We start from the raw sequence: 23112 nt of genomic DNA, 5'->3' as shown, positions 1-23112 counted from the left end.
TTATCTGCAAGATAAAAGGACTTCTTAACAGCCGTTCCTTGTTTCTCCGGAGATTCTGAACTTACTTCCCCATCATGGTAATGGGTATCTCCTTACCCTGAGATAAGGCCGTTAGCACCTATATTGAAGTCCAGTTTCTGTGCTCTGACCTCCTGCTGGTTGAGTCTGGTGACATCATTCATTCCATTGTTCTGTTGGTTGAACTAATCAGTGGCTGTCTGGCATCTTGCAGTTTGTCAATTCAAAGGCTGGGGTTTCTCACACACACACACACACACACACACACACACCCCGGTACCGGCATGCTGAGCCTACTGGGAGATTTGGTCAGGTTTTGCAGCCAAACGTGGCCAACTTTCACAGTTCCTTGATTTCAATCCTCTCCCAGCTCAGAGAAAAGCCTGAGTTGCCCGAAAAACTTACACCTCCCTCATGTTTTTGTTGTTACCCTTATTTAATTGCAATACCGTTACGTCTGATTGCAGCTTCTCCCCCTCAAACTGCAGGGTAAATTCTATCATATTGTGGTCACTGCTCCCCAAGGGTTCCTTCACCTTAAGTTTCCTAATTAAGTCTGCCTCATTACACATCACTAAATCCAGAATTGTCTGTTCCCTAGTAGGCTCTGTCACAAGCTGCTCGAAAAAAATCATCTCTTAGACATTCCACAAATTCCTTTTCTTGGGATCCACGATCAACCTGATTTTCCCAGTCCACCTGCATATTGAAGTCCCCCATGATTATTGTAATATTGCCTTTCTTGTATGCCTTTTCTATCTCCTGGTGTATTTTCTGCCCCACATCCTGACTACTGCTAGAGGACCTGTACATAACTCCTATCAGGGTCTTTTTACCTTTGCGATTCCTCAACTCTACCCACAGAGATTCTATGCCTTCTGATCCTATATCGCTTCTTGCTATCGATTTAACTTCATTCCTTTCTATCAATGCAACCCCACCCCCTCTCAATGCAACCCCACCCCCTCTCCCTATCTGCCTGTCCTTTCAATAGGACACACATCCTTGGATATTTAGATCCCAGCCCTGATCACCTTGCAGCCATGTTTCTGTGATGCCCACAACATCATACCGGCCAATTTCAATGTGCACAACAAGCTAATTTGCCTTGTTCTGTATACTGCGCGCATTTAGGTACAACACCCTCAGTCCTGCATTGACCACCCCCTTTCTCATGCTTGCCACCTTTTTTGCTGTGCCTGAGGTTAGATCACTACCACTTTCTATACTCTCTGTTCTATTACGTGGTCTGGAAACTTTACTAACCTCTCCTGAGCCCTCGGCTCCTTTAACTGGTTGAAAGTCCTCATCATTAACCTGTACTTCTGTCCTTCCTTTAACTTTGATTTTCTAGATCTCCAGACAACTGAAGCCCCCCCCCCCCCCATAGGTTAAAGCCCTATCTACAGCCTTAGCTATACGATTCGCCAGGACTCTGTCCCAGCATGATTCAGATGAAGACAATCCCATCGGAACATGTCCCCTCTTCCTCAGTACTGGTGCGAATGTCCCATGAATTCAAACCCATTTCTCTCACACCAATCTTTGAGCCACGTATTTACCTCCTTAATCTTATTGAACCTGTGCCAATTAGTTTGTGATCAGGTAGTAATCCAGAGATTATTACCTTTTTGGTTCTGCTTCTTAATTTAGCTCCTAACTGTTCATACTCCCTTAGCAGAACCTCTGTCCTTGTTCTACCTATATCATTGGTACCTACATGGACTACGACAACAGGATCTTTACCCTCCCACTCCAAGTTCCTCTGCAGCCCATATGAGATATCGCAAACCCAAGCACCAGGCAGGCAACACAACCTTCGGGATTCTCGATCCTGGTCACAGAGAACAGCGTCAATGCCCCTAATTATACTATCCCTGATTACGATTACATTTCTTTTTTCTATCCCCACTTGAACGGCTCCCTGTACCACGGTGCCGTGGTCAGTTTGCTCAACCTCCCTGCAGTCCCACTTCCTGTCCACACAGGGAGCAAGAATCTCAAACCTGTTGGACAAGTTCAGGTACTGAGGCTCCTGCAAACCTACCTCCTGGATCCTGGATCCTACCTCCTGGATCCTGGATCGTACCTCCTGGATCCCTCACTCTCAGCCACACCCTCCTGTCCCTGAATACTGGCCGAATTCAAGGTATTTAATCTAAGGGACGTGACTGCCTCCTGGAACGTAGTGTCCAGGTATCTCACTCCCGACCTGATGTGTTGCAGCATCCGAAGCTCAGAATCCAGCTCATCAACTCTGAGCCGGCGTTCTTCATGCGACCAACACTTATGACAAATGTGCTCACTGGGAACCACAATGGGATCCAGCAGCTCCTACATCATGCATATCTGTCATTGTATATTTTAATGTAGTCTCCTGGCTATATTTGACAACTTGTTCCTCATACCTACTTTGTTTAGATTCACAGACCTAGTTTAATCACTTTCAAACTTCATACAAAATTCTATGATATTATGTCACTCTTCCCTGCATTGCTTGACAGAATATCCATAAATTGGTTAGCAGAAATAATGGACTACTACAATCTGTGAATCCAAGCAGATCTGGTGTAGTGTGGGCCCATGGATCCCTGGCAAGATCAGGTGTAATGCCGCATGCCACTGATCAGAGAACATTTAGAATACTAGAAACAATTGTAAATGAGTAAGAGTAAGCACCTGAATGCTGATAATGAGATGAGAAAAGCAAAATGTATGTGTGTATTGCTGAATGTAGCCCTGGGTTGGATTCCGATGGAAGAGCCAAGACCTGAGAATAGCACATCAGTTCTCTTCTCCCTCTACCCAGGCCTTCTTTTTAATCACTTATTTCCCCATCTTCTAGGCCAGATGGTGCTACCTCTGAGAAACTCGCGTCAAACCAGTGTATCTTGGCTAAGGGGCAGCAGTTGAAAGAGTATCTGAGTAAGGTAAAGTATGGAGAATTATGCAATCAACTTGCATTTTTATGGCACCTTTCACAATGACTTTTTTTAAGTGTAATCACAGATAATGCAAATGTCAACCACAACTCAAGCTGGTAGAACTCTCAACTCTGAGCCATGAGATTGTGGGTGCAAGTCCGACTCCAGGACAGCAATATAGGCTGACACTGGGGGAGTGCTGCACTGTTGGAGGTGCCACCTGCCGTCTCAGGTGGACATACAAGATCCTGTGGCACTATTTAAGAGAAGAGTTTTACCTGGTATCCTCGCCGATATTTATCCCACAATCAATATCACTTAAACAGGTTATTTGGTCATTAGCATATTGCTGTTTGTGGGTTCTTACTGTACCCAAACTGGTTGCCATGTTTCCTACATTGCAGCAATGACCAGACTTCAGAAAGTACTTAATTAGCTCCAGAGGACTTTGAGATCTATAGTGGTGGTTGTGAAAGCTGATATCTGACTACAATACTTTTTTCTAAATTTAGGAAATGCTGCAGACAATTTTCAAGCTCGCACAAATAACAGGGTCACAATAACCGGATAGCCTTTTTCAATGATGTTGTTTGAGGGAATAATATTAGTCCAGGAGAAATTTCCTGTTCTTCAAAAAGTGCTGCAGGACCTTTTGCATCCACCAGAAAGGATACGAGGGGTTTTATTAAATGGTACCTCCAACATTCACAGTACCACACTGAATTGTTAACCTGTGTAATCCTGGATAATGTGACCACGTCTCCAGAGAGCTGCATATTGCCATTATCAGTGAACTATTACCTCAGCTAGTGCATATGATCACGTAGAACAATAGAATGTTACAACACAGTAGGTTGTCAGTCAACCCATTGTGCCTGTAGCAAGCTCTTTCAAAGAACTATCAGATTAGTTGCCCTTATTTATTTTATCAAAATTCATCATCATTTTTAAACATGCTTATTAAATCTTCCCGTAATTTTTTTTCTTAAAAGAGAAAAATCCCAGCCTCTCTCATCTCTCCAAATATCTGAAGTCCTGGCATTATTCTAGTAAATCTCTGCATCCTTTCCAAAGCCTTGACATCTTGCTGAAAGCATGATGACCAGAATCAAACATTTCATTCTCCATCGAAGACCTAACTAATGGTTTTTAAAGGTGTATGATAATCTCTTTGCTTTTGTGCTCCAGATTTTTTTAATTTAGGAAATGCTGCAGGCAATTTGCAAGGTCCGACAATGAGGCTAAGGATCCGACGTGAATTTTTTTTTAAACCGTTGTATTGTTTGCCCTATTTCCTTGCAAGATTATCCTAAAAGGAAGTGACAAAAGTAGAGAATGAGTTGTAAAAGGAAGTTCTGTTTGAATTCTGTTCTAGGCCTTTGCGTCTTCCCATCATCCTCTTGGTAAGCTACTCCAGACATTGATTCTGGTTTTTCAGGGCACGTTTTCTGGGATTTGTATGCACAAACGGTTACTCTCAATGGCACAGCAGGAAGTTGTTTCCCATGCCAAGGAACTCTTTGAGCTAGCCAGGTCAGTATTAAAATTTTACTGGACTAATGTAGTGGTATTAATCATTCTGCAGTCAATGCTTGAAACTGGGAGTGCTTGTCCCTTGCTAAATCAGAGAATCCTACAGTGCATAAGGAGGCTATTCGGCCCATCGAGTTTGCACCGACTCTTCGAAAGACCACTCTACCTAGGCTCACGCTCTCTATCCTATTCCTGCAACCCTACCCTAAGGGACAATTTAGCGTGGCCAATCTACCTAACCTGCACATCTTTGGACTGTGGGAGGAAACCGGAGTACCTGAAGGAAACCCACACAGACACGGGGCAAATGTGCAAACTCCACACAGACAGTCATGCAAGGTCGGAATTGAACCAGAGTCCCTGGCACTGTGAGGCAGCAGTGCCAACCAGTTCTAAATGTTTTAACTGGCCAGATCAGTGTTAAACCTTCTATAATATTTCATTGATTAGGCAGACCGAATTATTATTTTAAAAAAAAAAGTCAATCTCAAGTATAAGCATAGATTGCTCACTAATAAAGGCAGCTAACTATTGGTTACTTTGAGATCCAATCATCCTATGTTGGGAAATAGGATTTCTCGCAGCAAGTTCAATGTTGGCACCAGAGGACTTGGGAAGAGGAGACCTAGGGTGTGTGTTGCACATGTGGAATGGCTTTGCTAAGAGGAATGGCAGTAAGGTGAAATCAGCAAGATCATTATGATTTCTGCAGCAGAAACTAGATGGATATACGTTTCCCAGCTCAGAAACATTGCTAAAGGATTGACATTGTAGAGCAGCCTGACAACCGATCTCCAGAGCGCAACAGGTTCTAGCTAAGAAGGAATATGTGTTTGATGTGGTCAGTGGAAGGGAAGGGAGAAGGCTTCATGAATCATCAATAAGGCTCCTCTGGTGGCTTGAGGGTAAATAGAATAATTGGTGTGGTATGGAAATGCCCTGTGTTTAATCCATGGTCTATTAGTGGCATTAGTAAGCAATGGTGAAGGGTTCTCTGAGATCCTGAGCTTGCTGTTTGATGCTGGGGGACAGTGCAAGGTTGTGACAAGCAATCAGTGGGGCAAATGATACAAATTGTTATGTAGTGACTTCTGTTGAAAATCCATATGGTGAGGGGGACCCATTCCTTTTAGGAAAAGATCCCCCAAATTTATTTTGCTATCTTATCTTTCCTGTTAGTGATGGTTCCTTCAATTGCAGACATGATATCCATTCTCCAAGTCACACTATCATAAGACAGCATAACCAGAGGAATATGTTTCTGTCCTCATTCGATGAACTTGAATATTAGGCTTTGAAGGTACAGAAAGTAGACTCATGACTAAGATCATAAAGACATATGAAGTCAAGGAAACTGTAGAGATTGGATAGTTTAAAAAAAATTTAAAGTGGCCAATTATTTTTTTCCCAAATCTGCTTCCCCTTATTTTGAGGCTATGCCCCCTAGTTCTGCTTACACCCGCCAGTGGAAACAACCTGCCCGCATCTATCCTATCTATTCCCTTCATAATTTTATATGTTTCTATAAGATCGCCCCTCATCCTTCTAAATTCCAACGAGTACAGTCCCAGTCTACTCAGCCTCTCCTCATAATCCAACCCCTTCAGCTCTGGGATTAACCTAGTGAATCTCCTCTGCACACCCTCCAGTGCCAGTACGTCCTTTCTCAAGTAAGGAGACCAAAACTGAACACAATACTCCAGGTGTGGCCTCACTAACACCTTATACAATTGCAGCATAACCTCCCTAGTCTTAAACTCTATCCCTCTAGCAATGAAGGACAAAATTTCATTCGCCTTCTTAATCACCTGTTGCACCTGTAAACCAACTTTTTGCGACTCATGCACTAGCACACCCAGGTCTCTCTGCAGAGCAGCATGTTTTAATATTTTATCATTTAAATAATAATCCCTTTTGCTGTTATTCCTACCAAAATGGATAACCTCACATTTGTCAACATTGTATTCCATCTGCCAGACCCTAGCCCATTCACTTAGCCTATCCAAATCCCTCTGCAGACTTCCAGTAGCCTCTGCACTTTTTGCTTTACCACTCATCTTAGTGTCGTCTGCAAACTTGGACACATTGCCCTTGGTCCCCAACTCCAAATCATCTATGTAAATTGTGAACAGTTGTGGGCCCAACACTGATCCCTGAGGGACACCACTAGCTACTGATTGCCAACCAGAGAAACACCCATTAATCCCCACTCTTTGCTTTCTATTAATTAACCAATCCTCTGTCCATGCTACTACTTTACCCTTAATGCCATGCATCTTTATCTTATGCAGCAACCTTTTGTGTGGCACCTTGTCAAAGGGTTTCTGGAAATCCAGATATACCACATCCATTGGCTCCCCGTTATCTACTGCACTGGTAATGTCCTCAAAAAATTCCACTAAATTTGTTAGGCACGACTTGCCCTTTATGAACCCATGCTGCGTCTGCCCAATGGGACAATTTCCATCCAGATGCCTCGCTATTTCTTCCTTGATGATAAGATTCCAGCATCTTCCCTACTACCGAAGTTAAGCTCACTGGCCTATAATTCTGCCTGCCTCCTTTTTTAAACAGTGGTGTCACGTTTGCTAATTTCCAATCTGCCGGGACCACCCCAGAGCCTAGTGAATTTTGGTAAATTATCACTAGTGCATTTGCAATTTCCCTAGCCATATCCATCTCTTTTAGCACTCTGGGATGCATTCCATCAGGGCCAGGAGACTTGTCTACCTTTAGCCCCATTAGCTTGCCCATCACTACTTCCTTAGTGATAACAATCCTCTCAAGGTCCTCACCTGTCATAGCCTCATTTCCTCAGTCACTGGCATGTTATTTGTGCCTTCTACTGTGAAGACCGACCCAAAAAACCTGTTCAGTTCCTCAGCCATTTCCTCATCTCCCATTATTAAATCTCCCTTCTCATCCTCTAAAGGACCAATATTTACCTTCGCCACTCTTTTTTTGTTTTATATATTTGTAGAAATATTATTCATTGGCTAAACCAGCATTTATTTCCCATCCCCAATTACCCTTCAACTGAGTGGATTTATTGCTGTGGATCTGGAGTCACGTGTACACTAGACTAGATAAGAATGGCAGATTTCCTTCCCTAAAGGAGCAGATTTTATGACAATTGACCATAGCTCATAGACAATTGACCATGAGATGGGTCCATTTTTTTGACTAAGTGTCAATTCGGGCAGGAAAGTGGGGTGTAACCCACCGGCTTCACTGATGGCTTTTCCCGCCATATATTTTTGACACTTAATCAAAAGGGATAGTGAAGGCTGCTTTGCCAGGTGCCTGCTTGTCAAAAGCTGTTGGCAGGGTTTGAAGGGTGGGGGGCCAATCGAGTAGGGGGGCCCCTGCCCTGATATTAAAATATATGGTAATTGGGTTCCCGAACTTTTGTGGCGGGAACCCCATTCCATCATTGGTGGGGACAATCAAAACAGGTAATCCTGACTGTATAAAAGCCGTTTGGGGACTCATTTAGTTCTCCAACCCACCACCATTCCTACCTGCCAAAAATAGGGGCGGAAAATCACCCCCGATGGACAGTAGACTTTTAATTCAGATTTTTATTGAATTCAAATATCACCACCTGCCCTGTTGCATTGCTCTGGGTCTCTGAATCGTGTGACAATGCCATGAAGCTACTACCTTCCCACACGTGGACTTGGGGAAGTACAATTTCAGAATTTGATAATTATATCAAATTGGAGCAAATAATTAGTACTGAGGGAGAATATGACAAAATATAAATGACTTGAATAAATTTACAGAATGAACAGCTAATTGTCAAATCACATTCAATATAAATAAGTGGACATGGTAAATTTTGGTAGGAGGAATTGGGGGCTACTTGCTGCTTGATATGTTCAGAAAAATAAGCAGACTAAACACTGGAATACTTTTTTGTTCAATCATGCTCCTTCAAACACGAGGTTTAGCTCAGTTGGCTGGACAGCTGGTTCATGATCCAGGGCAAGGCCAACAGCATGGGTTCAGTTCCCGTACCGGCTGAGGTTGTTCATGAAGGCCCTGCATTCTCAACCTTGCCCCCTTTGCCTGAGATGTGGTGATCCTTGGGTAATATCACTATCAATTGGCTCTCCCCCTCAAAGGGGGAAAGCAGCCTATAGTCATCTGGGACTATGGCGACTTTACCTTCACAATTGAAGTTAAATTATATTTGCATTGATTAGACCACACTTATACTCCGTTATACTCCGTTCTGGTCTCCATATTTTAAGAAGGTTACAGAGGTACATAAAATGATTCACAAGGATAATACCCTAACTGAAAAATAAATGTCAGGAAAAGCTGAACAAACTGATGGTCTTTGTTCAGAAAAGGGAAGACTTGGGTGATTTGATATAAAGGTATTTAATTTAACAGAGCTGACACGCAGAAAATGTTTCCACTTGTAATGGAACCAAAACTAGAGTTTATAAATATAAGATGATTACTAATAAATCAAATAGGAAATTTAGGAGGAACTTCTTTACCCAGAGAGTGGTCAGAATGTGGGCCCTGCTATAACGAATGGTTGAGGCAAATAATACGGGTACACTCAAGGGGAAGTTAGATTAGCACATGAGGGAGAAAGCAATAGCAGATATGCTGATAGTTAAATAAAGACAAATGGCTGAACTTTGTATGGAGCTTAAACGTCAGCATAAATTAGTTGGGCTGTTTGATTCCGTGGTGGAGAGTGGAATTTTGCAGCTCCTCCTGCAGGCAGGATCATCCGATCCCGCTGAAGTCCATGGAAATTTGAATGGATCGTCAGATCAGCGACGGGTTTTTCTGCGGCTGGGCTGGGAAATTCCAGCCGTGGACGTTGTGTAATTCTGATGGACTGACAGTTCTAAACTATTGGCTTGACTGAACAAGATCTTAGCCAGCCTTTCTATGAATTGTTTTCCAGATATTTCTTGCCCAAGTCACTGGAGATAGGTGATCCTTCCACTGAAGCTGCAATCAGGTAAACCAGATTTTAACATTCTGTCTTTAATTGGTAAACCGATCGGATGGGGAAAAATACCATTGTGTGTGTCTTTTTGTACCTACCTACTCGCACAGTGGAATGTAAATTCACCTCTTCAATACATGGCTAATAAAATTGTACACTGCTCCCGGCAAGAAATAACCCGATAAATAGTAAACAGAATCTAGCTGCCTCTTGAATAATTTCTCATTTTTACTTTTACTGCCTTTGTCAGAAATTGTGCATTCTGAAGATATGTTTTGTAACAAAGTTTGTATTGTGATGTATTAAATTTCAATAATGATTTCAGCTTGAAGGGTTAATTCCCACCAGTAATGGTTTAAAGAGTAGGCATATTCTGAGAGAGGGTGACATTTCTGTTTGCTTTTGACTCTTTTTATGCCTACAGAGATAACTTAAATGCTTACACAGTGACTCTTCCCCTGATCCTGCCACGGTTCTACCCCGACCTCTTCATGTTGTACATGCTGTACCATGAGGTCGAGGATTCTATGTACTGGAAGGGAATACTGTACCTAGAACTTCTCTCTGATACCAAGCTGCTGGAATTCCTCGAGGTGCAAAAGTAAGTGTGGAAAACTGCAAGTGATCTTTCTCTTAAATGCTCAACAAAGTCACTTTTGGGTGTTATGACTGGGAACAAAGGAGTGTGCGGTTTATCTAACCCCACTAATCCACAAGGCGCACCATTAGTTTAAATGTTTGATTCATTCATGAAATGACCAATTGTTTATCTGCGCTCCTGTTCCCCAGAATAAAAGAGACTTTAACCAAGCTTCTTTAAACATACAACAAACGTATTGCCAAATCAACAATAGACCTTTATTACTTGAGTTGGACTCGGAGGTGATATATTGTGGCTGAAGTCAAACCTGGGCTCCACTACCCTCAGGTGGATGTGACGGATTCAGTGATAGTACTCGAAGAGCAAGGCAGGGCTGTTAATTGTCCCATATTTATCCCTCAATCAATATCACTGAGACAGATTACCTGATCATTTATCTCATTCTGGTTTGTGACAACTTGCTAAAAAAGATTGGCTGCCACATTCCCCTACATTACAATGGTGGCTACTTCAACGTACTTGCCTGTGAAGTGTTTTAGGATGTTCTGAGGTTGCAAAAGATGCAATCTGAATGCAAAGTCTTTCCTACCATGTGATGGACACTGTAATCATAGAAAATGGTTCACCTTCAAGGTCTAAATATTCTGGAAGCAGGGGCAGCACGGTGGCACAGTGGTTAGCATTGCTGCCTCACGACACCAAGATTCCAGGTTTGATCCCGGCTCTGGGTCACTGTCCGCGTGGAGTTTGCACATTCTCCCCATGTTTGCATGGGTTTCACCCCCACAACACAAAGATGTGCAGGGTAGGTGGATTGGACATGCTAAATTGCCCCTTAATTGGAAAAAATGAATTGGGTACTCTAAATTAAAAAAAATATATATTCTGGAAGCAGGTGTGTGTTGAAAGACACTGCCCCTCAAAGGGCTAATGCAGGACTCGGCTTGCTGTTCCTGGGGGAAAACAAACTTTTACAAAAAAAGGCATCAGTTAGTCCTCAGCTGGAATACTGTGGCTTGTTCTGGGCACCACACTATAGGAAAGATATGAACACATTCGAGAAAATGCAGAAGAGGTTTACAAGAATGGTTCCAGGGATGAGAAACTTCAGTTATGAGGACAGATTGAAGAGGTTGGAACTGTTCTCCTTGGAGAGAAGAAGGCCAAGAGCTGATGTGAGAGAGATGTTCAAAATCATGAGGGGGCTGCATAGAGTATATGGGGAGAAACTGTTCCAGTTCATAAAAGGACCAAGCCCAGAGAGCACAGATTAAAAGTGATTTACAAAAGAAGCAAATGTGATGTGAGAAAAAACTTTTTCACACAGCGAGTGGTTTGGGCCTGGAATGTACTGCCTGGAAGTGTGGTGAAGGCAGGTTCAATCGAGCCATTCAAGAGGGCATTATATGATTACTTGAATAGTAACAATGTGCAGGAATATGGGGAAAAGGCAAGGGAATGGCACTCAGTCATGATGCTTGTTTGGAGAGCCGGTACAGACACTGGTCAAATGGCCTACTCCTATGCCGTAACAATTCTGTGATTCCGGGAAGAGAATTAGGCCTCTGTTTTAATATTTTATCCCAAGTCCAAAGCTTCTGAAGTTAAAGCTGTCAGTTTACCTGTAGTTAAGGATACAATGTTAGGGTTGCATATAAAATTCTGATTGAAGATCACACATCATTAAGGCATTCAATATCTAACAAAACTTTGAGACAGTATAATGTGTGCACAGAACTAAGTTCTCATACCCCCCAGGTAGTGGCGTAGTGGTATTGTCGCTGGACTAGTAATCCAGAGACCCAGAATCATGCTCCAGGGACCTGGGTTCGAATCCCGCCATGCAGATGGTGAAATTTGAACTAAATAAAAATCTGGACTTAAAAATCTAAAGGTGGCAATTGGTCGATTGTCGATTGTCGTAAAAACCCACCTGGTTCACTAATGTCATTTAGGGAAGGAAATCTGTCGTTCTTACCCGGTCTGGCCTACATGTGACTCCAGACCCACAGCAATGTGGTTGACTCTTAAATGCCCTCAGAGATGGGCAATAAATGTTGGTCCAGCCAGCAACGCCCACATCCCATGAACGAAATAAAAAAAAATTCTAGTCCAACAATTTGGCTGGATTCTGTAGACAACTCGAGTGAAACTTAGATTAGAACAACTTCACTTTAACTGCAGCTATTTCAGAACGGTGTGAAATAAAATACAGTAAATAAAAACTCCCTGTTTATTTTGTCACATCTGTTTATGGGATAATGTGGCAGAGAATGTCTGCCATGATTACCAACATAAATCACTACACTTCAGAAGTCATTCATTGTGTGCAACATCTTGAGAAATGATGTGAAGTGCGGCTATGCAAATAACAAAGAACAAAGAAAAGTACAGCACAGGAACAAGCCCTTCGGCCCTCCAAGCCTGCGCCGACCATGCTGCCCGCCTAAACTAAAATCTTCTACACTTCCGGGGTCCATATCCTTCTATTTCTATCCTATTCATGTATTTGTCAAGATGCCCCTTAAACGTCACTATCGTCCCTGCTTCCACCACCACCTCCGGCAGCGAGTTCCAGGCACCCACTACCCTCAACGTAAAAAACCTGCCTCGTATATCTCCTCTAAACCTTGCCCCTCGCACCTTAAACCTATGCCTCCTAGTAATTGAGCCCTATACCCTGGGAAAAAGTCTCTGACTATCCATCCTGTCTATGCCCCTCAATTTTGTAGACCTCAATCAAGTCGTCCCTCAACCTCTGTCGTTCCAGTGAGAACAAACCGAGTTTATTCAACCCCTCCTCATAGCTAATGCCCTCCATACCAGGCAACATCCTGGTAAATCTCTTCTGCATCCTCTCTAAAGCCTCCACATCCTTCTGGTAGTGTGGAGACCAGAATTGAACACTATACTCCAAGTGTGGCCTAAGTAAGGTTCTATACAGCTGCAACATGACCTGCCAATTTTTATACTCAATGCCCCGGCCAATGAAGGCAAGCATGCCGTATGCCTTCTTGACTACCTTCTCCACCTGTGTTGCCCCTTTCAGTGACCTGAACACCTAGATCTCTCTGACTGTCAATACTCTTGAGGGTTCTACCATTCACTGTATATTCCCTACCTGCATTAGACCTTCCAAAATGCATTACCTCACATTTGTCCGGATTAAACTCCATCTGCCATCTCTCCGCCCAAGTCTCCAAACGATCTAAATGCAAGTGTTACTTTTATTATCAGGACACATTGTTCAATATGATTGTGAGGATGAACATGGAATTACCTCCTGACAAAACTAGAGCCAGTAAGAAGTGCTACATATGGTGTGGTGAGCATAGCACATCTCCTGATTCCCCAGCCTATAAGGCGCAAGCCAGGGGTGTGGTGGCCGGTTACAGCTGTAGCAGCACCATTTAAGACAAAGCAACCTGCTTGAATTAAAGCTTGACCCAGTAAACATCTATTTGCTCCTGCAGTGTATCGGTGAGATGCACTGAGGCAACTCACCGAGGTTCCTTTGGCAGTACCTCTCAAACCTGTGACCTCCACCACACAAAAGGACAAGAGCAGCAAAGGAATAAGATCACCACCTTGTTCTACTTGTTAAGTCACAAACAGTTTGACATAGACATACAGAAGCAAAATACTTAGTTTGCTGGATTATCTGAAATAAGAACATAAGACATGTATTGCTGCTTCTTGCATCATCACTGAGGTCAAAACCCTGAACCTTGTACCCAATAGCATTGTGGCAGAATCTTCACCACATAGAATATAGTAACTCAAGAAGAAGGGCAATCAAGCATCTTCTCAAGGGAAACTAGGGATGGATAATAAATACTGGCCCTGATAATGTTTGATATCAAGAATAAAAAGTAATCAGAAATAAAAATGATCTTGTCCTGACTATCTTTATTGTTGTATTCTTGTTTATTTCACAGGGACCTGTGGCCTCTTCAAGACATCCATCTGACAAACAAACAGGTTGGAATGTAAACTTTCTTTTTACCTCTGAGACCTGGGTTTGAGAGAATTGGATGCAAATATTCTGACTAAAACAAGTTTGGGTCAATCTCGATCTTGTTCCTGCTGACTGCAGACCTGCAGCGCGCGCGCACACACTCACTCTTGTACTTATTCATAATGGCCATGTGGATGGCTGATAGATGGATTTGTTCATTGTCACGTGTACCGAGGTCAGCAGCTCAAACAGAACAGAAAATAAAACAAAAAGAAAATACATAACAGGGCAACACGAGGTACACAATGTATACATAGACACCGGCATTGGGTGAAGCATACAGTAGTGTAGTATTAATCAGGTCAGTCCATAAGGGGGTCGTTTAGGAGTCTGGTAACAGGGGGGAAGAAGGTGTTTTTGATTCTGTTCGTGCGTGTTCTCAGACTTTTGTATCTCCTGCCGGATGGAAGAAGTTGGAAGAGTGGGTAAGCCGGGTGGGAGGGGTCTTTGATTATGCTGTCCGCTTTCCCGAGGCAGCAGGAGGTGCAGATAGTCAATGGTGATGGAAATAAATGTCACATTTGTGCAGTATGTTGCATTATAGCGAGTGTAAGTTATGTCACACTGGAGCCGACACTCAGACGAATGCACATCCACTTGGTAAATGATCAGACATTGCACTACACGGCTGCTGTCACTGGTAAGTGATTGACTTGCCTTGGAGAGGGTCCAGAAGAGGTTCACCAGAATGATCCCGGGAATGAAGGACTTATAATCATAGAATTTACAGTGCAGAAGGGGGCCATTTGGCCCATCGAATCTGCACTGGCTGTTGGAAAGAGCACCCCACTTAAGCCCATACCTCCAGCCTATCCCCATTAACCAGTAATCCCAGCTAACCTAAGGGCAATTGATCATGGCCAATCCACCTAACCTGCACATCTTTGGACTGTGGGAGGAAACTGGAACACCCGGAAGAAACCCACGCAGACACGGGGAGAACGTGCAGACTTCGCAGAGAGTGAGCCAAGCCGGGAATCGAACCTGGGACCCTGGAGCTGTGAAGCAATTGTGCTATCCACTGCGCTACCATGCCCCCTGTGGTAGTACCAGTATTGCGGTACCTGAGAGGCTGATGACCATTGCTTAGACCCAGGAGTCTACCATTGGCTGTATTACGTAGCTCCGCCCTGAAGGCAGGCTATAAGAGATGGTGCCGTCCCAGCCGCCTTCACTTTCTGTATCGAAGCTGCTGGGGAAAAGGTTCTAGCAAATTAAAGCCTTCAGTTATGAAATCACTGCGTCTTGAGTGTAATTGATTGCGCATCACGCCCCCCCCTCCCCTTGATTTCACATACGAGGACCTGTTGAGGACTCTGGCTCAAACTCGGTGGTGTTTAGAAGGATGAGGGGGTTCTCATTGAAACTTACAAATAGTGAGAGGCCTAGATAGAATGAACATGAAGAGGATGTTTCCACTAGTAGGAGAAACTAGAACCTGAGGGCACAGCCTCATACTGAAGGGACGATCCTTTAGAACAGAGATGAGGAGGAATTGTTTCAGCTCGAAGGTGGTAAATCTGTGGAACCCTTTGCCTCAGAAGGAGGCCAAATCACTGAGTGTCTTTAAGACAGAGATAGATAGATTCTTGATTGATAAGGGGATCAGGAGTTATGGGAAGAATGCCTGAGAATAGGGATGAGAAACATATCAACCATGATTGAATGGTGGAGCAGACCCGATTCTGCTCCTATGCCTTATGGTATAATTGGGGTGTGGAGAGAAGGATCCAGTTGCATACAGTGGCTGGTAAAGCTGTGAGGCAGTTTTGTTGCCCTCCCCGATCCACTTCACGTTCCAGCTGGAGCATTTTGTTTGACAGCATCTGGGATTGTAATGGAGAATAAACATGATGGTGGATCAACAGTACGTATTTGTACAACACTAAGTGTGGAAAATCTTGTGTTTTGTATACAGAGACTCTCCGTTGTGAAAGATGTCTGCTTCACTTCTGCCATCTTGTGTTTCCAAAAAATAAGGTGAGTGGTGAGAAGCGAAGTGTGGTTTTATTGAATGGGTGCGTCAAAAGAACAATGCTGAAGTGATACCATGAGGTACAGCTTCATACCATTCAGAGAAATATCTTTGCATTCCTTTAGTATCACCTTTAGTAATCTTTGCATGTTACTGTTCCAACAATTTCACCAAATTCATGTACCCGAGTGTTTCTATCCCCATAATGGTTGGCATCTGAGAATTGAACATAAACTAAGCTCTGTAACCTCGTATTAAAAAATAGGAGCAAGGGTAGGCCGTAATGCCTCTTGGGTCCGTTGTGAAAATGCTGTCAAAAATATAATACGTTGGCAAAAATAAAACACTCTATCTATCTATCTATCTAGTACTACGGCAGACCCTCAGGATAAGCTGGACACCCTCATGAAAACATATCTTGAGATTGAAAGCACGGTGACCCGAGTGTTAAAGAGGGAGTACAATCTCTCCATGGATGACCTGCTGCCGCTGCTTGTTTACGTGGTTTCGAGGGCAAGGTAAGAGCATGGATGGGCTGTATGACTTGTAATGTCATTTGAAAAGAAAGCATCGCTTTGAGATACCATTGACTAGGTAACATTTTTTTTAAATTGGGGTATTACTCTAAGAATGTAGGATGAAGCATTAACATTAGATGATGAGATAGGGGAAACTATTTTCATGATGGGCTGAATGGCCTTCCCCATAAGTATCCAACCACTTGTAAAATGATTCCTGGACTTTCACACCAATTTCCTTATCCAGAAGTCACTTCCATCCATTAACCACTGCTGAGACGTAATGGGCTGGATTGTCCGATTCTGTGGCTATGTCCGCAGGATCCGTCTGGTCTTACGACCAGAAAGTCGGCGCCGTCCCCGCACCAATCCTCTGCCCAGTAGCGGGCTAGCAACTGCGCAGCGTAAAGCCTCTTACCTGTGGATATGGCCGGGTCCGTGTCCGCGCATGCTCACTGCGACAGTGCCCCCCCCCTCGCCACCCCCAGCCCCTGCCAAAGCCCCACTGCCAGCGGAACAGCCCCCCCCCCCGACTGTGGCAGCGCTGGACACAGTCTGCAGCCGCCAAGCGAGGTCCCTGAACGTTGTGAGGACATGTGCCCCATGCCGCCGGGTCTCGGTCCATCGGGGGCAAAGCATCAGGGGAAGTGACGTCTTAAGGCCACCCATACGACGTGCGTCGTACTCTCCGAGTATGCCATTTTTGAGGGGGCAGAGCATCGCAAAAACAGCGCCGCCCCCGATTCCAGCGCAAATGTGGATTCTCTGGCCGAACGCCGGACGCGATTGGAGAATCCCGCCCAGTAGCTTTGAAAATGATCTTTTACCTATTTTAACCTGTGTATCTTGTCCTATTTCCCCATTTTAATTGGAAACAATGTTCCAGAATAACATTTCTATGCTGCAGACTTGGTGTCCGTACCTATGGAAGCATGCGTTTGCATTGGAGGCAGTACGGCGAATGTTGACTAGTTTAGTTCCTGGGATGAGATGATTGTCCTATGGTAAGAGGCAGAGTAAATTGGGCCTATATTCTGGAGTTTAAAAGAATGAGAGGCAAACTCATTGAAACATACAAGAATCTGAAGGAGCTTGACAGGGTAGACGTTGAGGATATTTCACTGACTGGGCAATCGCAAACATGGGGCTACAAAAGGGGTCCACCATTTAGAATTAGATGAGAAATTCTTTTGCTCAGAGGATTATGAATGCTCCATCATTGATTACATTTAAGATTGAGATAAATTTCTGTTCTCTGGGGGAAAGAAGTTGTATGGTCAGCAGAAAGGAAAGTGGATTTGTGGCCATAGATCAACCATGATCATATTAAATGACAGAGCAGGCTTAAAGGGTTGCACGCCTATTTCTTTTATTCTATAGGCTCCCCTTTGCAGTTTCCTCCTTTGTTACCTGAAAGTTTGATGAGGCAGTATAGAGGGAGCTTTACTCTGTCTGATCTATGTTCCACCTGCTCTGGGAAGTTGAAGTAATGTCGAGGGAAATTTGCTTTGTATATAACCCTTGATGCAAATAACTTGAAAGTGTTTGGGACAGGAGTGGATTTTTTACTCTGGACCTGATCTAGGAATACTTAATCAGTGTCTCTTCCATGCTTTAGCTAACCTGGGATTGTTCAGCAAGAATAAATGGCTGTTTTATTGAAATAAGTTTTTAAGCATTCCAATCGCCTAACACAAAAATGATTCAAATTTGACTTTTGTTTTCTCTTCACTATAGAATTCTGCACTTGGGTGCAGAACTCCATTTAATACGAGACATGATGGATCCTTCCACTGAGGGTGGGATGAATGACTTCCTGCTTACTGCTCTTGATGTGAGTTAGTATAGAACGTATAGCCTCTGTTAGCAATCCTTTCTGGTGGTATGAAGCTAGATGTAATTAGTAGTCTCTTGACCTGAAGTTGAATAATGTCCCGTGTGAAATGAGGGGCAACCTATTCTTAGGCTGGAATTTTCTGATACCAGCAAAGGCCATGCACTGCTGGGCAGCACCAAATTAGACACTCTTGTGATCCGGATGCCATTTGTAAAGTCCATCCCAGTGCCTAATGAGCAAACCAGGAATCAATCCACCCAGGTGTACCCCAACCCTCTCTCCCCTGCGCGTTGCACTCACCTCCGAGCTCGCCCTGGGAGTACTGCTCGGCAGACGCGTGCCTTTGGAGACCAGTTGTTCTTCACGCTGTTTTGGCATCATGCCGCTGTGCATGGATTTTTCGACGTGGTGGGATGATTCTGGCATATGGGCCTGATTAGAATAAATTCACACACAATTATCTGGTTCCCAACCTTCAGCCTCAGGAAGCACGGCCTGTCACTGACAGAGGATGGAGGGGCGAGGCGGGGAACAATCACGTCCTGGCTTGGATGTCATTGTGAAGCATGACTTTGGTCTTCTTGATATTTTCCACTCCTGTCGCTAGATTGCATGTTGAGCTGGGGAGTAGAATTTGAACCGAGCCAAAGTGAGTCATGTTGATGTCAGAATATGATGCACATACACACATTGGGAGCTGTAGAGGCAAAACTGCTAATCTCCAATGTCTCTCCTCAAGATTGTAGGTGAAAGTCTTGTTGCAGAGCTCAAGTGGATAATGTAGAACAACAGTCTGCAATTTGATACAGAGCATGTACTGTGTTATTCGAGGAGCTAGCCTCTGGAACAGTGTCCTACACCATTTATGATTCAAAAGGAATGACAATGAGAAAAATTATGAATTTTATTTTTTTATATGGCCAACAAACACTACCAATAGCTGATTGGTGATCATTCATTTTGTTCCTTTTTCTTGGCTGTTGCTATGCTGCAGATGAATACAGTATTTGTCCCCAATCACTACATTTCAAAGTAATTTCTCTTGCACGTTGCGGATATAAGAAAAAAAAAATTGCTCTTGTATAGATATTTTCATGACCTCGGGATGTTCCAAAGTATATTTTTAAATTGAAGCCACTTGTTGTAGAAAAGGTCGCAGCCAGTTTGCACTCAGCAAGGTCCCATAAATGTAGTGAGATGATAAATGTCAGATCAACTGTTTTGTGTGTTTGAGGGATAGATATTGGCCAGGACATGGAGAACTCCACTGTTCTTCGGACAGTGCCCTGGTATCTTTTATATCCATCTAAGGGGCCAAATGGTGCCTTAGCTTCATAGCATCTCCACCAACACAGCACTCTGAAGTGCCAGATTAATTTGTGTTCAAGTCTCAGGATTGGAAATTGAACACACAAATATCCACTGAGGTGAGTGTTATCACGGAGCAAAAGCTAAACTTGGGGGCATTTCTCAGGGGGTCTGTATGAAAGTCATTTTAGTTAAAGTAGATAGTTGTTGCTCTAGCCTGATACACAGACCATCTTCTAACTACATAATCTTGTTTCATTGCAGTCGTGCTACCAGCACATTCAAAAAGAGGAACTACGGTCCAGGAGTTTGCCTAAATGATGTCTAACAACACAAAGGGAATACTCAGAAGAGCAACACTACAGAAACATAGAACAGTGTGAAAATTGAATGCAATTGGAGGAGAGCGGTTTCTCCACACCTCTTCACACGACGTGTAAATAGAATCAGGAAAAATCTGACTTGCTGCTGGGAGATCCCTCAAAATTGAAGTTTCTCTTAAAGTGCATGGTCTCTCCTTAGTGGCAGAAAAGACTCAACTGTAAGTATACGGTGGGGATAGGTTACCAAAAAAAAAGAGAATGGCTAGGTGACAGAAAGAAGTGGGGCAATAATTAATTCAAAAATGGCAACACTAAAGTCTTCCATTTTAATTTGTAAAGAAGTGATTCAGCAGCTGTAACCACTAGGAACTAAAGCATCAGCTCCAGAGTTTCCCCACCCGAGAAGGAATATGTTACTGAATGAGTAATGAGTGCTTTGGACCAATAAATGATATGGCTTGACATTTAAAACTCAAACCCCACTGGTTCACTACTTCAAGGAAGGAAACCTGCCATCTTTAACTAGTCTAGCCTGAATACATTTCCAGTCCCACACCAATGTGATTGAAAATTCATTGCCCTTCAAATTTAACCTTGGGATATGGGCACGGATTGCCCATCCCTGGTGCCGATAAGAATATAGTGGGTCAGCAAGCGGAGGCGGACAATATATTCTAACCCTGCCAGCTTCCTGAGGATGAATAAATAAAATAATCTGGCACTTATCTTCTGGCTACAATTGGGTGCAATTCACACTCTGCATTATAAACACTGTTAGACCAATGGTGCACTATCATCGCAAAATAATTCTGTATAGCACTGAAGAATGCCCATTATCTAGCCATGCAATTAATTTTTTGTGAATTTTGTTTGATTTATGAGTATATCTTCATTGAAATAGGGAGTTCTAATGAACATCATACACTTTTCAATGTTTGCAGTTTTGATTTTGATATCTGAACCCATCAATTGAGCTGAAATCCTGTTCAGTTGCCTTCTGCATGATCGGCACTATCTGGCAATGACAAAAATGTATTGCAGTTGCTGTCAATTATTTTTCTATGCTGATGGCATTATGGAAGGATGCTGGTTCCTTCAACAAAAGTGATGGCAGTTTGCAGAAAGTAAAGGTGGGGGGTGGGGGACATTTAGGGAACAGACTTGGGCCTAGGGGAGATGCTCTGTTCTGATCTAATTAAGATGGCCAGTGTTCACCATCTTGGGAATCCTAAATGAATGGCTAATACCAATGCTGCAGATCAGTCAGATTGAAGACTGAAAGAGATGATGAGACAAATCAAGTAGCTAAGCCTCGCTTATGGGAGGAAGGTGAGAAGTTCCATAGTTTAGAGGTCCTGGAGAAAAAATTAATAAAAAACTATGATTATACAAATGCATATTAGAGAAGCTTGGGGCGGAATTCTGCCATCCCCCTGGGGCAGGTTTGGTGGTGGGCGGCGTGGAGAATCAAGCGGGAGCCAAAAACTCAGATACCCGCCTGCATAAAATGATGTAGCAATTCTTCCAATAGCATGTTAATGGTGGGTCGGTCTTCCGCTTGATGATGATGACAAAGCCAATTTGCATTCAGTTGCATCTCATGAATGTTTATTAGTACAACTGCCCGCTGGCATGCCGTCCGGCCTTTAAATCTTGTCATTCCAGCATGAAATTACATTTGCTTAAACCCGGTGGCTAATGAGTGGCATGCACAAGGCAGTCCACAATTTGCAAAAGACTTCGGGTTGATGACAACACTGCCATTGTGTTGTGCTGCTCCTGAAGCGCTGTTCGCCACTCTACCAGAGCAGACCAATTCCTGCCTCCATTTCCATGCTGGTTTTCATGGATCGCACCGTGCCACTGGACCAATAGATCCTCCTGTGTCACCGAGTTGGATCAGTGCTGCACCTGGGGTTGGGAAGTACAGGGGTGTCCTCAGCCTTGGTGCCACACACCAGTGTTTTTCTGGAAGGACTGTTATAGAATCCCTACAGTACAGAAGGAGGTCATTCAGCCCGAGTCTGCACTGAGCCCCTGGAAGAGCAGCCACCAAGGTGCCATCCCTGCCCTATCCCCGTAACCCCACCTAGTCTTTGGAAATTACTGGGCATTTTAGCATAGGCAAGCCACCTAACCTGCTCATCTTTGGACTGTGGGAGGAAACCGGAGCATCCAGAGGGAACTCATGCAGACACAGGGAGAATATACAAACTCCACACAGTCAGTCACCCAAGTCAGTCACAAAACTGCATCTTGTGGGAGGAAATAAAGATGAATAAATGTGAGCATTTTATACTTACCTTTCAGAATATTCCCAATTTCTTAGCAGGCTTTCCATTGTCTTCATGAATTCTCAAACCTGGCAAGCTTTTACTGAGCTTCCACCATACGAAAGTGGTGTGTGGAAGGCAATCCAAGTTTTGTCCCCCACTTATAATGGGGAATCTGATATCAGCGGGGGTGGGTGTACAATTTGCACAATAGGTGTCTCCGACCTGCAAAAAGGCCAGAGGAAAATGGCATGGGACAGGGGAATCTAGAGAAACATCAGAGTTCTTACAAAAGAATTGTGGCCATTTGCGTACCAAAACTCGACTCTGCACCCAGACAAAGTTGGCCCTTTGGGTCAAAATATTTGTAAGACTTTGTATAAATGAATTTCCCTTTGCCACAAATATAATATTGAATTTGTATGTGTGGAATGTCACATGTATTTCTACACACTCCTCTGCTCTGTTGCGTTCCTATCACTGGGGTGAAACCGGAAAACATGTTGGTTTGTCGGACCCATTATTGCAATTTCACATCAAAGTCATTAGTGGGTGTAGCTCAGACACTTCACTGCGGTGGGGTATGTTTCTGCCGGCAATTGGAACAAACTCAAAGCTAAGGGAATCGATGAATGACTATGTTTGTATATTATGCTTTTGTAACCAAATATTTTAATGTTTGAGATATTGCAGATTATAACTATCTTGAATAAATTTTTTTCACTTTTAGCCAGGTTTGTTCTTCATATTTAAACAGTATATCACTTTGTGTTTAACGGTACACAGGATTCCTCCACCCTCCAAAG

At 43.4% G+C, this 23112-nt stretch overlaps 1 protein-coding gene across 4 annotated transcripts in view; it reads left to right on the top strand.

Annotated features, from left to right (window-relative positions):
* The window catches only part of LOC140385732 (ALS2 C-terminal-like protein), a 188634-nt gene that overhangs the window by 154539 nt on the left and 10983 nt on the right, over nt 1-23112 (top strand). For 2 of the 4 annotated variants that reach the window (XR_011933430.1, XR_011933431.1), the window contains exons 19-27: nt 2864-2948; nt 4318-4475; nt 9409-9465; nt 9878-10054; nt 13993-14035; nt 15991-16052; nt 16416-16565; nt 18303-18399; nt 19975-20251. Coding sequence is in view for 2 of the 4 variants with exons in the window: in XM_072468188.1 (XP_072324289.1) it covers nt 2864-2948; nt 4318-4475; nt 9409-9465; nt 9878-10054; nt 13993-14035; nt 15991-16052; nt 16416-16565; nt 18303-18399; nt 19975-20031 (886 nt within the window). In the remaining 2 variants the exon portion in view is untranslated. Of the gene's footprint in view, nt 1-2863; nt 2949-4317; nt 4476-9408; nt 9466-9877; nt 10055-13992; nt 14036-15990; nt 16053-16415; nt 16566-18302; nt 18400-19974; nt 23036-23112 lie in introns of those variants that run through there. The other 2 variants (XM_072468188.1, XM_072468187.1) reach the window with 1 other exon arrangement.

Source organism: Scyliorhinus torazame, chromosome 11 (assembly GCF_047496885.1).
Source record: "Scyliorhinus torazame isolate Kashiwa2021f chromosome 11, sScyTor2.1, whole genome shotgun sequence".
NCBI classification, from domain to species: domain Eukaryota; kingdom Metazoa; phylum Chordata; class Chondrichthyes; order Carcharhiniformes; family Scyliorhinidae; genus Scyliorhinus; species Scyliorhinus torazame.
This window is presented reverse-complemented; position numbering and strand designations above follow the sequence as displayed.